General features: G+C 50.8%; 1 protein-coding gene across 1 annotated transcript in view; it reads right to left on the bottom strand.

Annotated features, from left to right (window-relative positions):
- The window catches only part of PLXND1 (plexin D1), a 65,033-nt gene that overhangs the window by 22,641 nt on the left and 21,236 nt on the right, over positions 1–21,156 (bottom strand). The window contains exons 9-22 of the mRNA XM_042823382.1: positions 19,134–19,238; positions 17,485–17,574; positions 16,589–16,682; positions 14,123–14,286; positions 12,239–12,390; positions 11,994–12,093; positions 8,812–8,951; positions 8,232–8,399; positions 5,971–6,061; positions 5,597–5,872; positions 4,544–4,693; positions 2,697–2,811; positions 1,629–1,736; positions 856–968 (exon numbers count right to left, since the gene is read on the bottom strand). Of these exons, the coding sequence (XP_042679316.1) occupies positions 856–968; positions 1,629–1,736; positions 2,697–2,811; positions 4,544–4,693; positions 5,597–5,872; positions 5,971–6,061; positions 8,232–8,399; positions 8,812–8,951; positions 11,994–12,093; positions 12,239–12,390; positions 14,123–14,286; positions 16,589–16,682; positions 17,485–17,574; positions 19,134–19,238 (1,866 nt within the window). The remainder of the gene's footprint in view (positions 1–855; positions 969–1,628; positions 1,737–2,696; positions 2,812–4,543; positions 4,694–5,596; positions 5,873–5,970; positions 6,062–8,231; positions 8,400–8,811; positions 8,952–11,993; positions 12,094–12,238; positions 12,391–14,122; positions 14,287–16,588; positions 16,683–17,484; positions 17,575–19,133; positions 19,239–21,156) is intronic.

Below are 21,156 nucleotides of genomic sequence, written 5' to 3'. Positions count from 1 at the left end.
AAATGTTTAAATCTCTAACATGAATCTTAAAGAGCCTAGTGTGCAGATATATAGAGACTGGGTAACTTAAAAACCTGAGTAGTAACTTGTAATGAAACACTCTGCAGTCATAAATCATCCTCTCATTCCTCACCAGCAAAATGCAACAGCCTCAGGGGTGAAATATGGCCACGGTTAGCAGCACACAGCAACGCAGCTGAGCAGCTGGTGAAGTGAATCTCAGCACCAACACATCTGGTGCTGCCCTAGAGGAGGGCTCTGAGCAGACAGACCCAGACCTCATGCCCGAGGGGCATCATGCTGCAGGCACCCCGTGCCCAGCAGCTGGGGGAGGGAACACAAAGGGAGAGACAGAGACATCTGATGAGGTCTGAGAAGTGGCAGTGCAGCTGAAGATCCTTGGTGGCGAGCTGCATGGAACATAAAGCCACCTTTCCCCGAGCACTGATGAGAGATGCCTTCAGCATCAGCTTTCTCCCAGCAGACAGCAGATTGCAGCTGAAGACTTTGGGGAGAACGGAGTGCCCCCAGCACATCCTACTCATGTGAGAGAGACAGCTTTCAGAGGAGGAAGTCCAGCAGCATCACACTGGTGAGCTAACACAGCTCCCAGAGCTGTGCCCTGTCTGCCTCCCAGCTCTGCCAGGTTCCAGCCATACTGAGCATCCTGACCTTGCTTCGCACACCGGGAGCTGTGGCTCCAGTGTTGATGATAATTAAGGCTGAAATATATGACATTTAAATATATAACAGAGGAATGATTTTGTTACCCTTTGGCAGAGGGAGAGCAGAGCCCCGATCTGATTAGGAAGGAATTGCAGTGATTAGATACCCATAAATGCAGAATGGCCTTACTTTGGGGAAGAACGTCCGGGTCACAAAGTGCTTGTACTCCAGGAATGGGATCCCTTGGCTGCGGTTCAGCTCCTTGGTCAGATCCGTCATGTCTGTCTGCAGCTCTGCAAAACCTTAGGTAAAGAGACCCACAGATGGTAAGAGCTCTGATAATCTACCAGCTGAGGCAGGCTGGCACTGAAACATGCTGCATGTCTCCTCTTGAGGAGACCTCTCCTCCTTGAGAGGGCTGAAGCAGGGTTTTCCGTCGGAGCTGACTATTTTCAGGGCTCACCTGTCAGCACTACACATCATGTTTTGCAGCACATACAGAGAAAAAACCTTCCCCACCTCCAGGACACCAGCCCTGGGGTCTGGTTCTGCAGGTAGATTTCTGCACCCACGGCACAATGATGTACTTTGCAGACAGCAATTGCAGACACTTGGCTTGCTTCTCCCACTGCTCCAGCAGGAGTGTGCTGCAGTTTTTGTTGCACATTACAGATTAGCGTGACCTTCAGGCAGCCTCCATGTGGCCAAGGGCCATTAACCTGAGACATGGACGTTGGTGGCACCAAAGCTAAGTGCCTCACCCAAGTCAGGCAGCAAGACAAGGACAGGGCCACACTTCCATTCACACACACATCCTGATGAAGAAAAATGGCAACGACAGAAAGCTTTCTGTAAGCACTTCTGTAGATTTCTGTGAAGAAGGTGAATGGCTTCGACTCTGCTGTTCCGACAGCTCCCTCCCAGCCTGGGCTCCTGCACACTGCCCACTGCCATTGACTTACCTTTGCGGATCTCCTCTCGGATCTGCGATTCCATCTCCTCCATCTGCAGCAGGGTTTTCTGCCAGTAGCGCTCTGCTCTGCGGCTCTTTGTGCAAAACACAAAGAGAGCTGGAGGAGAGGAAGGGAATGAGCTTTTTTGGACTCGGACACAAGGAGCGGCTGAAGGCAGGACCAGAGTGGTCCCCTGTTAACATGAGCAGAAAGCTAACTTCAGCCTTAGCTTAACATCTACAACAAACCTGGCACTGATTGGGCAGCTGGCTCTTATCTGTAAATCAGTAAAGCCAGCTGGAATTTAATGATCAGGCTTTCGCTGTCGTCTTTAGTTTATGTCTGGGCTGTCTGTATTTAGATAAACTGCTATATTAGTGAATCCTGGCGAATTAATGATTACAGATTTTCAGAGGTTTGTTACCTGTATTACAGTGTTCATTTTTGACATTCTTTCCATGCCTCCAGAAATATGTTTCTAAAGACTAGTGGTACATTTAAAAAACAGTGTGCTTTATAATCTTTGTTAAAAATAAATTAAATACCTATTAGAAACACCTCATTTGTTGGGATTTCCCAACAAATGAGTTTTTTGCTGTACAATTGTTCTAAGCATGTAACAAAAAATGCCAGACAGAGCATACACGTGCACTGTGCAACTTCCAGTGAGCTTAGCAAATTGTTGTGCCTACTCCAGCTCTGGAGCTAAGACTCTCCAGCAAGAACCTGCTGCTGGCTGTGACTGCTGGGTCAGACAGACCTCTGCTGCCAGACAGCCATGCATGAGAATGCCTGCTTAATACCATTAAGAAGCATTGGGGGAAAAAAAAGCGTGATGTTAATTATAAACATCACAGACTCAAACAACAGATAAGCCATGGATTCAGTCAACAGAAATCTCCACACTGCAGTAAGCTTCTATCTGGGGCACTGGTGTGGTCCCACACAGAGAACGGCTACTTGCTGCCTCTGGATCAGAACTGCAGCACTCAGAGGTTTCCTAACATGTGAGTGAGCCACGACCACTCCTCCACATGCAATCAGAAAACCTGGAAACTCGCCGTCCTGTTCCCTCACCTACGACAGAGAGGACCAGCAGGATGCTGCAGATGACGATGGAGACGATGATGGCAGTCTCTCCTCCACCAAGGTGCAGCATTGCAATCGTGTAGTTGAACTTTCCAACTTGAATCTGCAGAGGGAGAAAGAGGGAGAAGTGAGAGCACAAACCAGCCAAGTCCAGGGCCTCAGCCTCCTGTTGCCACAAAGCAAGGGGCCATGGCAAGTCTACTCAGCACAGCTTAAAAAAGATCCTCCATGCCTCTGGGATGAAAGGGCTCAACAGCACCATCTGATAAGGAAAACTCATGACACTACAGTCTTTCACTTCTGGAAATGAGTTTCACTTCTCTACAGGAATGGGAAGTGAGAGAAACTTGAGCAAAAAGTGGAAACAAGGTGGAGAAGAGATGGAAGGATCTTACGGTTACATCTGTGGCATGGAGCACCTCCAGGAAAGGTGCAGGCCGCGGCACCCTGCAGCAGGTCTGGGCACAGTGCTGCCGCTGGCTCACATCTGCCAGAGCAGCAGTCCCACATCCACTGCTCACCCTTGTGTCTAAATAGTGTGGTCATGGACAAAAGTGGACTTGAAGCCCCCAGTGGCTTTCTCTCATTTATTTCAACAATCAATTCAGTATAATTTTGGTAAGAGGAATTAATGAGGCTGTGGGTTAGTGCAGAGATCAGTGGGGATGGCCAGAGCCAGGCAGGACCTGGGCACCATCAGACCCCCAGCCAGGACACAGACTAGCAGCAGGACATATTGCTGAATCCTTCTTCCACCACTGCAGAGCTCCAACAGCAAATAACAGAATCCTGGCTGTCACAGCAGGCATATGAGCTCTCCAGAAGAATATTCATCAGGACTTCTGCAGGTCCTGATAACCATCAGTAGTGCGGATCAGGTGGGGACACTGCGTGAGTCTGGCCCCGTGCTACCAAAGCTATTAGAAGTGTGTTACAAAGGCAGCTGTGACTTACAAAAAGCCAGCATGTTGTAACTCCAGCCACATGTGAAGGTTTGCTAAGGGCACACAGAGATGAAAACAAGCTGGTTGTTTAGCTGCTGGCACACTCAATAGCTGTGCAATACTGTAGTGCTGGGTATCATTCCCCTGCTTCCTGTAGGACTTACCCTAAATGGCTTACATCAAACCCAAACTAGCAAACTCAAAAATTCCCTTTTATTCCCAAAGGAGTTTCCCCTTTTCTCAGTTCTCATTAAAAAACAAAATTGCCCTATTTAAAATTTCCATTCATACGACTTAGGAAATTCTCTTACTTCTGCTTTTCCATGTTTTCAGTTTGCAACTGAATTTCATACACAACGAACCACAGCCAGGACACTGGAAAGTCCTCCAGCACGCTGGTGGCACATCGCTGTGCTGGGTTTGGGGCTTCATCTCCACACGTAGTTCTTCTGCTGGCCATAAGAGGCCACATAACTGACAGCTGTGTGGAAATCCCCAAACACATTTCACAAGGACCAGAAAGAAAATGACTGCAAGTGGCAAACAACATCACCTGCCTGGGAGCTCACAGTGCCTCACAAGAACCGACAAAATCCCTGCTCACAAATCACAGCTCGACGTCTGACAGCCAGGCACACTACAGACCTTCAACACCCATCACGCCAGGCAGGCTCAGCATCTGCCCTGCAGCACGGGAAGCCCTGGGACGCTGCAGGCATTGCACGCTCTGCCCATCTTTCTGCCCACACAGCTCCCCAGCAGGCTGCTGTCAGTGGACCTGGGCAGCTGTGATGCCGCAGCCCTGCCTGTGCACAGCTCCCTGGCACACGGGGTCTGCAGCACAGAATCCTGCTGCCCAGCAAGCATGGTCTGCGAGCTGCTGGCACTCACCGTCACAGGCAGCTGCCTTTCCGAGGTGCTCAGTGACTCGTTGACAGAGCAATGGATGACCTTGTCCGACACAATCTGAATCTCACAGGAGATAAGGCCGATTTTCACCTGGTACTCGCTGCTCTCCAGGCCCAGGTTGTCAGGCTCTTTCTAAAGACAAAAATAAAACCAGGATGTCAGTCTCCTGAGTGGCAGTTGGAGCAGCAGTAGCTCTTCCTGCTGTATTTTCCTTATTCCCTGCTGGTTTTTCAGATCTGAGAGCACTCTCCCTCTCCAAGAACATTCTTCGAGCACTCCACAGGAAAGCCAGAATTGGACCATTCCCATTTTCCCTCTTTCCCATTCCTCACGGAGCATGGGACATGGGATGAACAAGGCCCTGGTGGAATCTGGGAAGATCTGCTTTTGATCTGCCCTGGCTCAGTGCCACAGATAAGGATCTGAACGCCCACCTGGGAAGGGGAAGGATATACACCAGAGGAGACATGAGGGGATGCGGCTGCGGGGTCTGAGATGGGGAGAGTGCCTGTGGAGCACGTTGCAAGCAGTAAGGATATCCTGCAGGGAACAACGTCCCTTCAATTAGTGCTGCGCATTGTCTAAGCCCCTCTGAACTGCCATACCCCAACTTCCTTGTTAACTGAACTCAACTCGGCAGCCAAAAGTGAGGAATGAGTGACTCATTTCTGCAGGAACAAATATCTATTGTCAGGGCCTTCTGGAGAACCTGCCTGACTTTATGCCAGCACTGCTGTTCTTCTCCATACATCCAGCATTTTATTTAGCTCCTCGCTAAAGGCAGCTCTCTGTGCTCATGCCTTAGCGGGTACCGCCAGCACCGACTGGCTGTGGCTCCTGGTGAGCAGCCAGCAGAGGCAGCAGGCCACGTGTGAGCTGCCTGAGCACAACTCCTGCTGCTCCCGTCCTCACCCACCACCTTTCTCCCCACTGCGTCTGCAGACAGATGCTGCACTGCTCCTTAGGACTGCACAGCTTCCCAGTGAGTAGCAGGCAGCACCCGAAGAAGCAGAGCTGTAAACACTGCTCTCTTACATGTATAACCAGTGTCAAGGGCTCGCCAGGGTGGTGCTTGATCCACTTCTCCTTCTTGGCTGTGAAGAACTGGGGGTCAGCGTAGTACTCCAGGCTGAACTTGCTGATGTGCAGGGCCTCCTCCGGGTACATCTCCTCATCCAAAGCTGGGCGATCGTCTGTGTAGAGGCGGCCATTGAGGTAGAAATCGACAGGAGCGGGCTTGCTCCCAGCAGTGATGTTGGAGGCAGCTGGAGAAGGGCAGGTGATCACAGTGTCGGTGTGAACCTTACAGCTCTGGAGACAGGAGGGCACGTGCATCAGAAAAGGCACCCGAGTGCTCTCACCCAGAATCCCTGCTCCCCATTACCAGGTGACATCCAGGGGGCACCCACCGTTTGCTCCCTGCCAATGGCACGGACCACCATGGAGGCATTCTGGACCAGCTCAAAGCCTCTTCCTTCCAGGGTGATGATCCTGCCTCCGCTTCGAAGAGATGGGAAAAAAGAATGATTGCAGAAGAGGTGCCCTTGACAACATGAAGTGTCAAGGTACAACAGCTGGGTCTCACCTCCTGTCATATTCCCAGGGATATTTCCCAGTTATCTGAGCAGAAAATGCAACCCAAAAGCCAAAGGTCTTCTCTTATTTGCCACAGGCATCACACTGCTACTGCAATACGAGGGAAGGGAGGAGGAGCAGCTGTCCTGGTGGAAAGGGGGAGCAGCAGACTGTTCCCTGCTCCCAGTGCCCAGAGGAGCAACCTCCCTCTGCATTCTTGGGGTACAGAGCACATTGCCCAGGCCATCAGTGTCATAAAAGGCTAATCTGACCACTGAAAGCAGGGACAAGTGGATATTCCTTTTCCCTGTCCCACAAAGAACTCCTGGGGAGTGAAGAGACTCCTTGTGAGGTTGACATGGATCCTGCATCTCCCAGCCTCTTCAGATTTAAATCAAAACTTGAAAATTGTTTTGTGTTTCAGCTCTGCTGCCTGTGGAATGTGAAATGTGGGCCTCAATATGTAGCCAATTAGTGACAGTAACAAAAGGGCCCTGATGCATACAAGACTCCTAGGCAAAATAAGGGCTGGAGAATGTGTATCAACTCTTCTGCTCTGGACAGCAGAAGCTATCCCCTGAATTTACTTTCCCCTTCCTCCATGTCATGCCCAAAGTTTGGGGTATCTGTAAGGGAACAGCCAGGATTCACAGACCCTATTATCTCGAGACTGTAGGTACAGCACTCTAAATCCATGTCTAACTGTCATGCCTGCAAACTAGTTCACAACTTCTGTTCTGCTTTAAGCTTTGCTTACACTGTTCATTTCAGCAATGCTCCCGGATAAATCAGATCCAGCTGAATCTTTGCACAGCTTACTGACCCTTCATGGCCAACACCCCACCAATACCACAGCAGTCAGAATACACAGGCGACCAAGCAGTCTGAGGAGAGGCTGCTGTCTCTCAGTGGTCTGAAATGTGGAGACTGATGTGTATATTGAGAAAGCAGACTAAGGTGATGGAGAAATATCCTGGTAGTTTCCCTTGTGACTACGGGCAGTGACATTCTTTCACTGTCTCTGTGTTTAGATACTGCTCTTGCCACTCAGCATAGTTCACAAGCTGGCTGGGAGCTGAGGTTGGCTGAGTCACTGCAGTGCCTTGTTATTAGCTTTCCCACAGCCTGCATCTTTGGCTCTGTGTTTGGGAATGCCGAGACACAGCTCTGCTCCAAGGGGAGCAGCACGTCAGAGCCTGCTGCGTGTCCTGAGCGTGCTGCCTTCACTGCTGCCCTGGGGGCACCGGCCGTTCCTCAGATGTCCTGGTTAGCCAGGTTTGCCAGGCTCCGCAGCTGAGGAAGGTGGGATTTCATCAAAGGAACAGGAGCCAGAGAGCTCCATGAACAGATGTGAAATTAAAAGCAGCACGCTTTAAAAGTGAAACGTGGTGGCCTTGGGGAGCACTGAATACTGAAATAACAAATCACAGCCTATTCTCCAGAAGTTTAATTAACAAAACAAAATCTTTGGGTCTCACAGATCCCTCCATCTGAAACTCCCTAAAGCACATACCAGGTGCAGACAGTACAAGCACCACAGTTGACCTTTTCCCATGTCTAGTGTGCACTGAAATGAACTACAGCCAGTCCTAGTGTTCAAGATCTCTTCTTCTCAAGAGCCAGGTTGCCCTGCATCATCCAGACAGTGCCCTGCAATGCCTCTTCTGTACATGCCTGCAAGGCAACGGGCCAGACCCAGCAGAAAGCCCTTCCTCCCTGCTGGATCCTCTCCTGCCAGCCTCGGGCCAACCCCCTCCTTTGCAGGCAGATGCAGACATCATAAGCCTGCTCTGAAATGGAAGTCATGCTGCTGCAGCAGCACACTGCAGGGCCCAGATAACATATGAGACCTCCTAGTTGTGTTTTGATACTGCTGGTGCTCTGGGCATATGATGTGCATGGGAGCTGCTCTGTGCTGGGATGGCTCAGAGCAGAGAGCTCACACTGCCTGCAAGGGGCTACACTAGGATATTCCAATTAGTTCTGTGATGAAGGTGCAACATTCACATTTGCATTCTGCAAAATTTCAACAAAAGCCACAAAAAGAAGACAAATCCTGGTAGAACCAGCTGCTTCTGTTAGAGGGGAATCTCACCTAATTTGGCTCTTTTTTGGGTTGATGTCTGTTACTACTGGGTTCTTCTCGTACTTGAACGTGATGTTGTAGCTGGCACAGGACCTGCCCTCAAACTGCACGCAGACTCGCACAGCCGTGGTGAGCTCCGCAGACGGCATCGTGCAGGTGATGGTGCTGTCATTGCGGCTGCACAGGGAGAGGCAGGGTGAGCAGCAAAGAGCCAGGGGCAGCAGGGCGGGGGCTGGGGACCAGGGGGCTGAGCTTCCCAAAGAAGGGACAGGCAAGGAGGAGTTTCAAGTCACACGCCTGTTATCGACATTACCCACGTATGCCATTCTGAGCATGCACTACCCCAGGCTGCCAGACTAACTTCCCATATAGCCAACAGAAAAAGGGCAGGCTCCCGCTGCTCCCCAGTGACACTACAGGAACCAGTGGGCTGCAGCAGCTATGGGACCTTGGCTGGGCAGGGATCCTATGCTAGCAGCACCATGCAGAGCCTCCCTCCCAAAACCCAGCTCTTCCTGACTTACTGGGGATTGATATCAACACTATCAGTGCCTGTTACTAGTTCAGCATCAGGCAGACCCGTTCCCACCTGAGGTCTGTGCACTGCTTGGAGCTGTTGACGAGGACACGGAGCTCAGAGCCCACATCCAGCCAGCTGCCTCTGATGGTCACTCTGGTCCCTCCAGCCTTCGGGCCATTCTGGGGAGCTATGGACCGCACCATGGGAAGCTAGAGACAGAGGAGACATTTCTCAGTAGTGTTCTAGCCTGGTAAACTGGACACTCCAGAGCATACATGGGAATCGCTGCACTAAATTTAAGCATCCAGCATTGCCAGGCTCTCAAACAGCAGCACAGTAAAAGCTTTGGCTGGCTTGGTTTCAGAACAAGGAGAGAGTTACAAGCACTGAGGAGCAAGACTGTACAAAATCAACAGTCCCAAGGCTCCCGGTATAAATGACACGAGTTCATTTATACCCAGGAGCCCAGGTGCCACCACTCTCTTGAGAACTCCAGTGCAGAATCCAGAGCTGGAAGGCAGCTCATGATCCATCAGGAAAGGAAATTCATTGCAACTCCCACCATTTCTACCCTTCAGATCCATCTGCTTCTCAGTGCAAAGCCAGTATTAAAGCCCTGTTGGACAACAGCCTTGAGATCTCTGAAAACTGCCACCTGATTCCAGAAAACAGTCTCAAATCTGCTCTTAAGGAAGCTTCAAATCCCAGTCTCCTGAGGCTACAGAAACTAAGGGGGAAGTTACTTTGCCTCTCACCATATTCAGCAGAAATTACCATGTTTGTTATCTTCATTTGCAGTCCCTGGAAATCTCCCTGAGACTCACGAGCCTGAGGCCCTGATGACTAATGCAGCGCTGAGCCTGCGTGCCACCGCACTGCCCCAGAAGAGTCATCTGGGCAACCTTCCTGCTGGGGCTCGGATAGAACACCGAGGGCACAGCGAGTAATTACTTCAAGAACCCTGCATAAACGGCTCGGTAATCCCCTGTCAAGCCCTCCCAGACCCCGGAGGCAGCGGAGCTCGGGGCTCAGGGCTGCGCAGCGCTCGCCGCTCCTCCTCACCTCGTCCGCCCGCCGGCGGCTGCAGCCCGTGCTGCTGAGCGGCTCCGTCCGCCTGGCACTCATCTCCTTCCCTGTCAGTCTCAGCCGCACAAACACGATTATTAATAGCTATCCTTGCCCTTGTCCTACACTCACGCTGCTTCCATCCCTCTCCAGCCGTTTCCTCTGTTGTTTCTGATCATTACCCGTTTCCATGAGATTCATTTTGTTAATTTGTATTTCCCCGAGTGTCTGTAGGCAGCTGTCTCCTGCCCTTGGCCCCAAACCTACGTATTCAAGTGTGCAGCTACAACAACAGAGAGGATTATTCCTGCTCCCCAAAGCCTCCAGTTCTTTTCCTCAGCAACAGCAAGTGGCTGCTGCTCCCTACACCCTGCCAGCACCGATTGCTTTGCAAATTCAGTTCATTGTGCAAATTCAGATAATCCAGAGACCACTAGAATGCCCTGGAAAAGTCTGGAATGCATTTCAGCCTCCTCCTTGTCAGAATTACAGACAAACTCTCTCTGTCTAACAGTGTCTATGAAGGACACAGCATCAATACCAATACCAAAGAGTATCTGTTATTTTACAAAGGACCAGTACTTCTTTGGAAAGGCTGTTCTAGAAGTCCTGTAGTTTTTTCTAGGTAAACTGGTATTACTGCTCATGCTCGGATCTTACTGACAACAGCTTTGTGTGGTGCAGTCTATATGCACATCTCATCTGTTGTCCAAACTTTGCTGAGAAAACGGCTGACCAGGCTGAGACACACAGACATGAGGCAGCTTTCTGCTGCACCATGTTGCAAAAACAGCTCCTGTCCATGCTCCCCAGGAGCAGCAGCCTTCATCATCAGCCTGCTGGGATCCAGCACAGACTGGCCTCAAGTTCACAGACTGGCTGTTGTTTTCTTGCTTTATTTGGTGCTTTTACAGGTGCTTCCTGAGGGAGTTTTTCCTTGCACGCTAAGAAGCTGCTGAGCTTTTTCCACCCTTCAAGTCCTTCTCACTTTGTCAACAAAACAATTGGTGCTGCAGCAGGTGATGGGATGCCTTTGCTAGAGGCAGCACACATATCCTGATGACTCAGGCCTCAGAAATCTCAAATCCCAGGTTACTTATAGGGGGGTACCCTATTTCTACCACACTGTATGATCTCCTAGATGTTCTGAAGGTGAACAGAAATTTCTGGAAACTGTGGGAATGGGTCCCACAGCAGTCGCCCTCCAGGAAAGAGCACTGAGCCAGCTCTGGCCATGCCATCCCCTCCCCAGCGCTCTTCCTGATGGCTGTTGCCAGCCATGGCTGTCTGTGCCAACCCAAACACCGAACACACCACCAGTTACAAGCGTGAGGATGGTGCTCCACCATCCCATCCTAAATTCCTCACAAGAGCTACCAGGAATCAAATGCTATTTCCTGGGGCTCAAGTCTTCCCTCAAGCCTCTAGACTGCAGCGTAGTCTATTCTTCCCCAGCAAAAGCAACAGCATAAGCACAGACTCCGAGTAAGCAGCATGCTCTTGGCACCCATCCCATTGTGTTTGCCCTGGATGCATGGGGCTACTCATGAATAGCATCTAGCCAGAGATGAGGGTGCTTGTAAGAAAGAGAAGAGCTACATGGAATTAGTTTAGGTTTATAGAGATGAAAGTCATCTCTGTGCAGTTGCACAGTACAGATCTATAAAGGGCTTTTCTTTTCATAATGACATGGGATTCTCATGTGAAAACTAAGACAATCTCTGCAACAAAAAACATAAGCAATTCCAAGCAATTCATGGTACCTAGCTTACATAGCAAGAGACTTCGCAATTCATATAAAGTCTCACAAGTTGCAACAGCCCTTTTGTAAAAGAAAAGGAAGAAAATGAACTCCTCTTCTATAGCGGGAGAAACAGAGATGCAAGTAGGGCAACTGAGGAACCATCTCAAGAGTTGAGAACGGAAGCCGAATTTCTCGATACAAGCAGTGCACTGTGACACCTCGGCTGCAGTTCTGCTTCTCGCTCTCATGCCTGGGTTTGCCGATTTTGTTCTGGTGACTATAGATAAGAAAACACATCAGCTGCTCTTCATGGTCTCTGACAAGTTTTGCCTTAGAACCTCTTTCTTGAGCTGGGGGCTTGGAGGACCAAGGCTTGTTTAAGGGGTACGAGGAATGTAAGCGTGAGGGTCACCGCAGAAGCCTCCACAAGGCAGTTACTCACCATATAGGAGTACCGCTCCCGAGACTTCCCTTCCCGGCTGACATTAACTGTTACCACGTCAGCAAACGCCTCCTGAGCCGCCCCGGTCTGGCACACGATCCTGCAGGCAGAAGGTTTGTGCAGCACTGGGCAGAGCCGCGGCTCTTCCTGCAGCGCTGGGCTCCGCTCCCGGCCGCCCACCCCGCGCCCTGGCCACCCCCGGGGCCGCTGAGGCCAAACCGCCGCCGCACCGCCCTGGCACTCACGTCTCGGAGACGACGTATCTGCCTGGCAGCGGCACGCAGGGCACGCTCCCAATCCTGATGGCCCCGCGGATGTCACTGAAGCGGCGGCCCAGGTTCCTCCCTCGGATGGTCAGCAGAGTGCCCCCTTCCAGCGGCCCACGCAGCGGCTCGATCTGTGGCACCAAGGGAGAGGTTGGAGGAGAACCTCCTTCGGTCCTGAGCTGTCCCTGTCCCTGTGCCCGTGTTCCCTTGGCCTTGGGGAAGAAGGCCAACCCGCTGCCCATGCTGCGGCTCTCTGCGGCGCCACCAAAACTCTGCCTACGCTGCGGTTTGCAAACAAGAAAGTGACATGCTTCTGGGCAGCTTTGGTACGGGGGCTTGGCTGGGGGTTACTCCAGCTCCAAACACATCCAGGGTGAATGATCGTGCCTTCTCACCACACGGAGGTGGGATAGAGACAAACCTGGAGACACAGAAACCTAGAGCAGGGGTGTTACTGCACTGGGAAGAGGCGGCTGCATTTTTATACACAGCAGGGTCTTTCATGACAAAAAGAAGAAAAAAAGGGATATCTGGCCAGCATCCCTGCAACTGGTGACGTAGGACACATCTAATGACTCAAGAAAGCTGATCCCTATCCATCTCCAGCCATCACTGCTTTTTCACCTGGCATTTCTGACCTCATGCTACAATGAAGAGGAAACCGCCAGTATTACTTCCTCACCAAATAGGTTAGATAAATCTCTTCCATTTTTCCCTTTGCAGATGCGATGGCAAACCACAGCAGTGCAATTGTAAACCGCCTGGTGACACCAACCAGTACCAGAGTGCATTTGGTGAGGTTACGTCCCAAGGCTGCTGTCAGCACATCCCAGCATCAGCCATGCATGGCAGCTCCTTCCCCACACAGGGCTGACCACTGTCCTCCACCAGCCTTGGTATCCTCGCTCACCCACCACAATGCTCCGTGCCTGCAGGAGGGCTCTGAGAGGCCTTATTTGCCTGTGTGACTCCAAAAGATTTGGATTTACCATCTGCTAATGAAATAGCAACAGAGTTCCATGGCACTTTGCGCCCGAACTGTGATTTCCTTCTGTTATTTTCTGGCAAGGTGCTGATAATGCTCAATGTGCGTTAGGGAAGGATTGGCTCACGGAGCAACGTCTCTCTCCCACGATGACAAGAGGGAAGAGGCAGGTAGGGGGGGGTCCCTGCAGTCCCTCTGTGTAGCATTACAGCACGTGGAAGTTGAGCAGTTATAACCACACGCCTCCCAAGAACAGAAACCCTGTATTGCAAGGACCACGTTAGCTGTTTTCCCTCTTGAGCCTCCTCTCCTCTCCTAGTGAGTTTAAGATCTGCTCCGTTTAGTTTCTTTTCTACTCATCAAATTTTTTTGTCTCACACCATTTCTCTAAGCAGAACCCCTGATCCAAAAACCTCCCCAAACAACTGCAGTTTAAATAAAATTTGTTTCAAAATGCATAATGCCAAAGGCCCCTCCACCACTATTAATCTCAGCAGAGCTGCAGAGCATGTGTCTGGAGATAGGGCTCACCATTCATCTTTCAGCTGTGCTCCACTAAATGCTATTTCTGATAAGAATCCTTCAGCTGATCCTACAAATTCTTCTTGCTTTACCAACCCCAGGACCCCTAGTACATTTTGACTGTGCTGTTATTGTTTTTCCTGCTATCATGAAGAAGATTGAATCTTGTCATTAGTGAGATGATTTTGGAATGTGGTTTTCTATTTTCAGGTGACTCAACAGCAAAAAAGCTCAGTGAATAATTCTCACTGGTCTTGACCTCGCCTCGTGTCAGGGCTGCAGCGCAGCTCCCAGCCAGGGACAGCAGCCAGCACCTGCTCTGCCCCACACCTCCTCCGCGATCCTCCACATCTCACCTTCTTAATCTCAGGAGCTGGACACACGTCTGAGGGCTGCGGGGACTCAGTGCTCAGCCTGCAGCTGGAGCTGCTCTCACTCCAGACGCACCGATGCCCCAGGTCCTCCCTGCCCAGGCACTGGGAGCAGTCAGCACTTCCCGTCGCGCAGTTGTACACCTCCACTACACCACAGGAGACAAGAGAAAATGTGAGCTTCTGGGCCTGATTATTTCATAGCTTCGCTTAGCTTTAGGCAGTAAGGAAAGCCCCCACAGCTATATTAACCAACCAACAGCTGAAATCCAGTGGAATAGCAGAAGTGCCTGCACACACAGCAAAGATGAGGCAGCGTTTGGCTGCCATCCTGCAGAACTCCCAGAAGGACTGGGCGCCTGTTATCATCGCGATATAATTTAGCACTTTCTTTTCCTTTTCTCCTCCTACGAAAAGCAAACCACACTCAAACTCAGAACCTTTTGTCAATCTACGCTACATGTTTCCAATTCTCCACGTCCGCACGGGAAGCTGCTTGACAAGGCTGGCTCCATCATTTAGCACAGCAATCACATCGCTTCCACGCTCTGGGACAAAAATGTGATTGTTATAATGCTTTGTACAATGTTTACATTCCCTTTCCGCTCAGTGATCATAGGCTCTCTTCATCAACTTCTCCTTTCAGATCTGCTTAGCTTCCAAATTGTTTTCCTACAAGACTTTCACCTCTTCATCAGCCAGTGCCATAGGTTATGTTTCCTTTCCAGCCCAAAGCCTTCTGCCACCGGAGTGTGGGCATCCGCTGAGATAAACAGCCAGAAACATTCAGGAAACGATGCTTTCACACCCTTTTTCCCAGAGGAGAGTTTGCAGAAGAACATAAAATAAAGCAACACTCATGTGTGACACTTACGCTGACAGGAAGATCTCAAAGTGCTTCATAAACAACTAACAAGTCTCTCAGCCCTCATCGTTCTACCTGTGCTTATCCCAGTGAAACGCCACTGGCACAAAGGAGCTCCCACTCTCCACAAAAAGCTGTTTATCTCACTTCAGTTTGTGCCTACTGGAGAGTTACACTGACTGGCCTTCCACCCAACAGCAGCCAGCTGGAATTCCTTCAGTGAGCCACCAAAACACAGTTACAGTAAAGGCTAATAAATATCAGAAAACACCAGAAAACAACAGTAACTCCTTAGAGTCAGTACAAAAAACACACTTATTTTGGCGAGGCAAGTCTTCATCTCTGCTTGCAAGTGCCCCCAATTCAGCTGCATCAATCTGCTCAAGGCAAGGAGGAGCCAGGAAACTACAGCAGTCCCATGGGACTCCAAATATTCTGGCAAATTCAAACTGATGTCAGTACAGGGCACAGAAGCCAACCCCTTCTCCTGCAGGAGATGTGGATTCCTCTCTATGCCCTGCCTTCCTGCTCCCAGCAACACACATGGAATTCACAATCCTCCACTGCATATCAGAATGATCTTAGCTCAAATCACCTTTTTCTCTGTATCGAATAACCGCTCTGTAACTCAAAAAAATAAAAAATGACACTTTCTTCTTTCTGCTAGGAAACTATGGCTCATGCTTATGTGGATATTTCAAAAGCTTTACAAGATACATCTCCTTCACACACTGGGATTTACTATGGGGAAATCTTTTTATCCAGGGTCAGTGACTGATGGTGCTGTTTCCCGACGTTCTACAGCCACCCTCCAAAGATAATCCCATATTTAAGGACATAGTCCTCTTTTGCATCTAGTACAGATCAATACCTTGTGTAGAACTGCTAACGCTAGTGAGAGGAAGGGCCCCAAAGATGCTGCACACAGCCATAGCATTCAGCCGGGTGTAGCAGCGGGGCTCTGGCCAGGCAGGGAGCAGAGGCTGTTGTGCAAGCTCTGACACTGCAGGCTGGGCTGGGCTCATCCTATCTAAATGCCTTGTTTTGGGTGCATTTCTCATCTGACTTTTCGCCTTCCAGTTTGCTGATGTAGCAAGGGCTTTTTTAGGAATCCAAGCATTCTTCCCAGAGACAGAGTGGGATGGTTGAAATGCATCTACACATTTCATACTTTGTCAGCACAGGAGAAAAAAAAGTCTCAATTTTTACAGCTTGCTGAGTTTCGATGCCACAGCCTTGGGCAATGACAGGGCCTTTCCCAGTCCCTTATCTGCTCAGGACACATTCCTCTGCTGACCTGGGACTCTCCCTGCCCTGTGCTGAGCCCCCACGCTCTCCATCCCACGCACTGCAGGAGGCCAACAACGCGCTCAAGGACAGGGATTGAGTTTGCCCGAGTGTAAAGTGAGTGTTCATCTGTCTGGTTTCTGCGCTCATGTCTGCACACCCACAGGTCTGGGTAAACGTGCTTTGTGCATGTGCTGGAGAGAAAAGGAAGGGCTATGCCCACGATATCTCCTGAGCCATTAAACTTTGCCAGGATTTTGGGATCATTCATACTGACCAGATGGGAACAGAACTCAAACCTGTCATCATCTCTGGACTGTCGATAAATCTGTCTGGTCTGTCCTTCAGCTGAAGGTTTATTGGGAAGAGATGGCTTTTTTCTGACGTGTGGAGCTGCAGGAAAACAGCAATGAACAAAAGCTAAGGACATTCAGTAAAACACAAGGTTATATGCACACACTGCACTGACTAATATTGCTTGGTGCCCCTCCTAGCCCTGCTTCTCAGAACAGCATGGTCTCATTGGTAGCAGAAGGAAAGAAGGGGAAGAGTATTTTCTCTTTCAATTGTTTTGTTGGTCTCAGCAGAAGGTAAACAAGCACCGCACACACTGCGATGAGAGCCTAGCTCTGCTTTGATGACACTTTTAGTAGAAACAGACAGGACAATTAAAAGCCTGGCCAGCCTGCTCCTGTTCAGTGCTGGGCCATGATGCAGGGTTTGCAGGTGACGGGGAGGGGAAGTGCTCCTCTCTGGCCTCTCAGTATTCCCACTGGCAGGAGCCCAAATGCTTGCTGCATTTCAGAAAAGCAATTTGTCCTGCAGAAACTGCGCACCGCTCTTTGGTGAGCGTCTGAGCATTTTCTCAGACCAAATCCTATTTCAGAAGTAAAGAGCCAGAATTAGCAGCACTGGAAGGTGGCCAGAATTTTGTCTGCGTTACTGAACTTTTCCGTTTAACAAGATGAACCAGGCAGCTCCTTTCCAGAGTCCCAGCAGAGCAGGGCTGAGCCAGCAGCATGCAGCAAACCCCTGCTTGGGGCACTAACCTGCTTCGTGCTTCTTCAGCTGGGAGTGCAGGCAGAGCAGGAGGAGGGGAGAGGGTCTCAATCCCTCTCTGGGGGGCCAAGGGATGATTTCCCAGCTCTGGTCCTGCCCTGCAGCACCAGGGGCTCACGGCCATACCCTGACTCACCAACACATGGACACATTCCACAGCAGAGGAGTTCACCCAGCGGGCTTCAAACGTCCTCTCCACTCCAAAGTGGCACTCCAGGGCCGTCTCCTGGGGAAGGGAAGACAACAGCTGAAGGACCACAGCAAGCGTGCTCTGCAGTTCTGCACCACCATCAATGGATGCAACAAGCGCTGTGACTTCCTTAGCTTCTGCCACGAATGCCTGGGCTGCACAATGGTCAGAGAAATCACAGCCCAACACTGCCAACGGGGCTGGGCTCTGCTCCTGGCTAATCCCGCTCTGTTACTGTGGTGGCAGAGCTGCCTGGCTCCTGCGTGTCCTGCATGCTATTGCAAGCACGCTGGCATGGGGCAGCCCTGATACAATCCAGAGCCACGGCCTGCACCCTGTCATGGCCTCAGACCATCGTTCAGAGCTTGGCTTGTCACACACAGAGGGCCAACGCATCCCCTGCAGCTGCGCCTGCACCAGCCCAGACACCAACAGGGACCTGGGCTCAAAGCCACCTTTCTTCTGCTCCCAACATCTGCACAGAGTAGATCTCTAATTCAGATGAGGATCTAGCTGGGAGGATGTTCAAAAGCAGATTTTCTGTGCTGCTTTACTGATAACACAAGGGATGATATCCAGCCTCAAGTTACTGTCATGCCCCATCGGTCAGGTAGAACTCCTATCTCCAAGCAGGCTGCTGCTCTGCTGCTACTGAGGTCTAGCTGCTCCTTTAACAATGGACAGATCTGACAACAGAGATTAAAGAAATCTGCAGTCTCCTGGCACGGAGGGGAAAGGGAGCCTCGCTGTGCAGAAAACCCAGCCCACTGAGGCAGGAAGGGATCCCAGTGGTGCCCCAGGATGGCCCGCAGATGGTGGCAAAAGGAAGTGGGGCCCCAGCAGTCACCCCTGGGGATGGAGGAGCTTCAGCCCCTTTCCTGCTGACTTCATTTCCTATCAGGTTACGTGTGGTATGGCTTCCTCTCCAGCCACCTCCAGCATCCACAGAGGAAGAAGGATTTCTTGGCCTTTTTTGCTGACTGCAGAGGAGCACATCCGTGCTCACAAAGGCTGGACCTCAAGCAGGAAGCGGCAGTGCAGGCTGGGCCAGGGGAGCTCGTTGGGTCACACAGCTCCTCCCATCCTTCCAAACCCTTTCTCAGAGGGTTTCTTCTCGAGGAAGAAGAGTCCCCTGGCTGCATGGCATGTGAGCACTGTCCATATGCATGCTGCAAATCAGCCCCAGAAGCTCTATTGAAGACTTGACCTGAAATGACAGAGCACTCTTCTACAAATACCAGAGCTCAGTCACATGTTTTCCCAGTGCCCAGCTTTCCTAGCTGAAATTCCTCTGAATCCTCGTGGTATGAACATCTCAGAAAGCAGCACTGGATGTCCACTCCCATTTTTTGCTCTACTACAATTTTCATGTCACAAAACTTTACAGAAAGAATGCTTTCACACGCAAAAAGTGGCTCTGCAGTGACTGCCAGAAGCTAACATGTGGGCCTGGGGCCATTGCCCACCCTGAAGCAGAACCCACCCTGCATTCAGACGCCCTGCAGTCGATCCCACCCCAGCTCAGATAACCAAGTTGGCTCGTCTGAGCCTTCCCATTCCCTCACCTACCTCACCTACCTCAGAATCTCACCTACCTCAGAGAAGATCGTGTTGGCCAGTGTGATCGTGATGTCTCGTGACATTCCCGTGGGCATTGGGTCCAGCGGGGCTGGTACAATCTGTGGGCAGTCAATTTTCTTCTGTCACAGACATGGGAAGAAAAAAAGAGAATGTTAGAGGGTGCATTCTGATCATCTGCAGTGATTCTGCATCTCCATCCTTCTGCACTGGGAGAGATGTACTCCTTGCCAAAGCACAACCCTGCATGCACTTCACCGCTGCCAGTCCGGGCAGCTCACTCATTGCACACACCCCAGGGGTAGGAGCTGCAGATGGAGTGACACTGCAGGGGTGCGATGCATCCCATGAGGGCAGCTCTGCAGGCACGACCCTCCTGCTGGCTGGGAGCTGATGTCTCATCCACAGCCACGCGCGTTTCTTCAACCCCTGCAGGGATTTCCCTTCCTGCAGTCTCCCTCCCGCACATTATTTCAGAAGTGTGCAGGCCTGTGTGCGTGCGCATGCAGAGGATTGGCTATAATGGGCTGCAAGGGGCTTTGGGAAGGGGGGACAGCTGCAATGAAAGGCCTAAACGAAGCTGAAAAATGATTTTAAAAGGTCATCTGTCCCTCACTTTTGTTCTCACTTTGAATTGATGGCTCAGATATCAGAGCTGACTCAGAATTAAAATCTGTATGACAAGCCTATCCTGTTCTCTCACAAGATGTAAATTACACTGCAAAACTACAGCAAAAATGAAGCCAGCTTCTCCTCTGCCCCAGGGTGTATCCAGATTAATGCCTTTGACAGTGGAGCCATTGGGGTAAAAGACAACAAAATATTTGGGCCATTATGCAGAATAATTTTCAGCAGGCAGGATTTCCTGCCCGCCTGCACTGAGCCCACTGCTGACCGCACTGCTGCTCTTGCTCTGCTCCAGGGGGCACACATGGAGCGGGGCTGCCTGCCCTTCCCACGTCGGGTGGGAGAGACCAGGGAGCTGTGCTGCGTGGCTGCGGGAAGCACACCTCGCCTTCATTGGGTACACTCAGTGCTGCCTGAACAAGGAGATGAAATGACAGAGATGCACTTGCTAGGAGAAGTAGAACAGAGCAAAGCTGTGGAAAGAGACTTCGACTTCAGTCCCAAGCCTCTTTGAGCTGAACCAAAAGAGTTAAAATAAAAGCAGCAGGGCTGCTGCTGGAAATTCATGCTAACATGCCTATGGCCTGCTGTGGCTTTGCATGTCACAGCAGCTGGCATGGCTTTCTAGATAAATATACTTTATAGGACTGATTAACTCGTTGCCTCACCGTTCTTTCTCCCACTGTTAGTCAGAAGGTAGAAACAGAGCCTTCCCGCTGAGTGTACTGTTCACATCTGGAGGAGGGTGAAGAGTCTGAGTGTTTAAGATGCCATGGACGAAGCCAGTGTGATGCTGGCTTCTCAGCAGACCTGTTTGCAGGTGCAGCCATGCCAGCAATGGTTTATTTACTGACAGCTAAGAATGCAATATGAGGAGCCATGTTTCCAGGGCTACAGAGCACCTTCCTCTGCAGGCTGCTTCCCAGGAAAGCACTTGGGAAGACCACAGACAGAATGGGACTGTGCCCAAACCAGCACTGTGCCTGGCCTGCCTGCAGCTCACTGCTTAGCCCCAATCCAGATAGCAAAATAAATCACCTGGTGTGTTATGAAACAGGACATTTGCTAAGCAAAGGGCGCTTTCCTTAACCACTCATTATAAACAGCCAAGGCATTCACAAGAAAGCACAATCCATTCAGAAACAATTCACAGAGCAGAAGAAATACATCCTGCATTCCCAGGGAACAAACTACCAGCTGCGACCCAGCAGTGGCAGGAAGCATTCCATATTGTTCTGCTATCAGACAGGATGGTGTGGGGTAGCCACGTGCTGTACTTGTCCACTCGGGCTCTTGGAGCACCACGTCAGGTCTGGTGGGGCTGAACAACCAGGGCAGCGAGCACAGGGAGATCCGAAGGAGCTGAGGCAGGGCTCAGAACACCACTGCCAAAAAATTTGATGTACAGTGGCA

This window comes from Centrocercus urophasianus, unplaced genomic scaffold (assembly GCF_019232065.1).
Source record: "Centrocercus urophasianus isolate 14NV4802_14NV808 unplaced genomic scaffold, USGS_Curo_1.0 seq_22, whole genome shotgun sequence".
NCBI classification, from domain to species: domain Eukaryota; kingdom Metazoa; phylum Chordata; class Aves; order Galliformes; family Phasianidae; genus Centrocercus; species Centrocercus urophasianus.
The sequence above is the reverse complement of the archived record's forward strand: the minus strand, read 5'-3'. Positions and strand labels throughout refer to the sequence as shown.